Source organism: Lemur catta, chromosome 8 (assembly GCF_020740605.2).
Source record: "Lemur catta isolate mLemCat1 chromosome 8, mLemCat1.pri, whole genome shotgun sequence".
In the NCBI taxonomy this organism is placed as follows: Eukaryota; Metazoa; Chordata; class Mammalia; order Primates; family Lemuridae; genus Lemur; species Lemur catta.
Genome location: NC_059135.1, coordinates 18,613,493 through 18,615,727, shown reverse-complemented (window position 1 = coordinate 18,615,727; position 2,235 = coordinate 18,613,493). Strand labels below are relative to the sequence as shown.

Sequence of the window (2,235 nt, the reverse complement as noted above, 5' to 3'; positions counted from 1 at the left end):
CTTCCACATATGCTCCCCTTATATGGACAAACAGCCTGCTCATCCTCCCTATGCTCTAAGCCCCTTGACACAACCGGCTTGTATCCTTTGGCTTATAATTGGCATTTCTCCCTTTAGGTCTGGGATAAAGACCTAAATGTGGTGATGGCCACAGGGAGTCCTTGATATTTAAGTCCTGTTTTAATGGTCTCACACCAGCCAGCTAGTTCTTCCTCAGTGCACCCAGCTCAGAAACCCTATTTTTTTCAACCAAAAAAAAAATGCACCCAACTGATGCACCCAGCTCAGAAACCCTATTTTTTTCAACGAAAAAAAAAAAAAAATCCTAGTTTTTTCAACCAAAAGATCAAGGAAAACATTTGAGTTTTCAAAATTTTATTGAGATGTTAGGGGGAAACAGCCAACATATACATTCCTCATTTCATCATGACTGGCATTTTATCCACACCCCATAGGCTCTCCTCTGGCTTTGGTCTAACAAGGTCTCCTTGGCAGTCCCCCTTCTGCTGTCCTCTCGCTGCTGCCTGGTGCTGTGTGAAGTCCACCAGGGCAGAGCCCGCTGGCAGGTCACAAGTGGGAGCGATAATTGCGATTGGCTGTGGGGAAGGACAGGTTTGCGACAGGGACACCTGCTAGAACACACCCACCTAGAAATACTCTTCTCGTCCCAGTCTGAGTTTAGTCGTTGGCAAGAATCTCAGGCTGAGATTTCAGGGGTGTGGGAGAGGGGTGCCGCCAGGAGGGGGATGCCCCGGGGGCGACGTGCCCCTAAGTTTGCCCACTTTCCTCCCCATCCTTCACTCACCATCATCGCCCCGTTTCCTACTTTTCAGGCTGCCCTTCCGGTATTTTCTCTTGCTGCCACCTCTCTTGACTCCCTTGTGAGGAGCTCGGTTCTTGCCCCTCCTCATGCCATGGCTCTTTAATTTGCGGCTGGTCGACATCGTAATTTCTGCCAAAATGAGGGGCTTTGCAAGACCAGAGGCCTGAAGTCTGGGTATTTAAGGCCTTGGCCATTGTGAGGGTAAAGGGGTGTGGCCCAGCAGGCGGGTGGGGCCCTATTGTGCTGTCACTAGCCTTTGCCGCACCTGGTCACATATGTGAAATAAATAAGGTGGCCCCTTGAATGCAGCTCAAGGCCTGTGTTCAACTTTGAGGTCCTTTTTGTGTTAAGTGAGGCTTTCCAGACAGATGTTCTTGAGTAACTAAATCCCAGCCCTGTGCTGGGCATCCAGGGAGTCCAAACAACCATTAACCTGTGTCTCCTGCCCGCGGGAAATTTAGTGGTCATCAAGTGTGTGCATATGCATGAGTGTTTCAGTCCCTCATAGCATCTGCAGGTGACAAATGTGTTTCCATGAGGACTTGACTCTAGGAAATCCAATTCAATATGATCAGAATAGAAATACTCCTTTTCTTTCACCAAACTCAGGGTTTCTCCATTTGAGCACTGTGGACACTATGGGTTGGGTAACTTTTGGTGGGTTTTGTGCATCCTAGGATATTTGGCAGCACCCCTGGCCTTGTGCACTAGATACCAATGGAGCCCCCACGGCTGTGACAACCCAAAATATTACCAAACTTTGCTGCCTGTCCCTTTGGGAGGCTGAGGGAGTAAGGGGCAAAACCACACTGGTTGAGAACCACTGAGCTGGTCATTTTTAAAAATTTAGTCACAGATATAGATCACATAGTTTGTGCCATGTACCTAGGTGGTGGGGAATCGTGGTGGATAAAAACAGACATAGATACTGTGCTTATGGAACTTTCTGCCGAGTGGGGGAAAAGCCATCTGGTGTCTACAACAACCAGTGAATGTACTTAGGGGTTCACTTTGGCTGGAGGGGGGCAGAGGGTGCGGGATGAGGTTGCAGAGAAAGGCAGAGACCAAACCATGCTCAAATACACTGGGAAGCCTTAAAAAATGTTAAGGGGATGGCACGATGAGATTAAAGGGCTCTGGGTGGGCGATGGCTGGATTGGGAGGGATGTGTGAGTAAAGGGAGATGCTACTGTCAGTAGCAGCAGCTCAGGAGAGAGAAAGATTTAATAATGGCCTAGACCTGGGCCAGGAAGGGTGTCGCTTGAGACATAGAGAAGATAGAGAGAGACCAAGACTTGGGATGGGTTGATTTGGGAGGACAGAGCAGATGGTGTCAAGGGTGTAGCTTTTGTTTTTCTGTGTGATGCAGCTATCTGGATGCTGGTACCACTCACGGGGACAAAGACCAGCCA

At 48.9% G+C, this 2,235-nt stretch overlaps 1 protein-coding gene across 1 annotated transcript; it reads right to left on the bottom strand.

Annotated features, from left to right (window-relative positions):
* Positions 1-365: 365 nt before the first annotated feature.
* On the bottom strand, positions 366-974 carry TNP1 (transition protein 1). The gene is made up of 2 exons (XM_045558616.1): positions 806-974; positions 366-596 (listed from the first exon to the last, which is right to left on the bottom strand). The coding sequence occupies exons 1-2, from the start codon at positions 942-944 to the stop codon at positions 568-570; spliced, it is 168 nt and encodes a 55-aa protein (XP_045414572.1). The 5' UTR covers positions 945-974; the 3' UTR covers positions 366-567.
* Between the last annotated feature and the right edge of the window lie 1,261 nt (positions 975-2,235).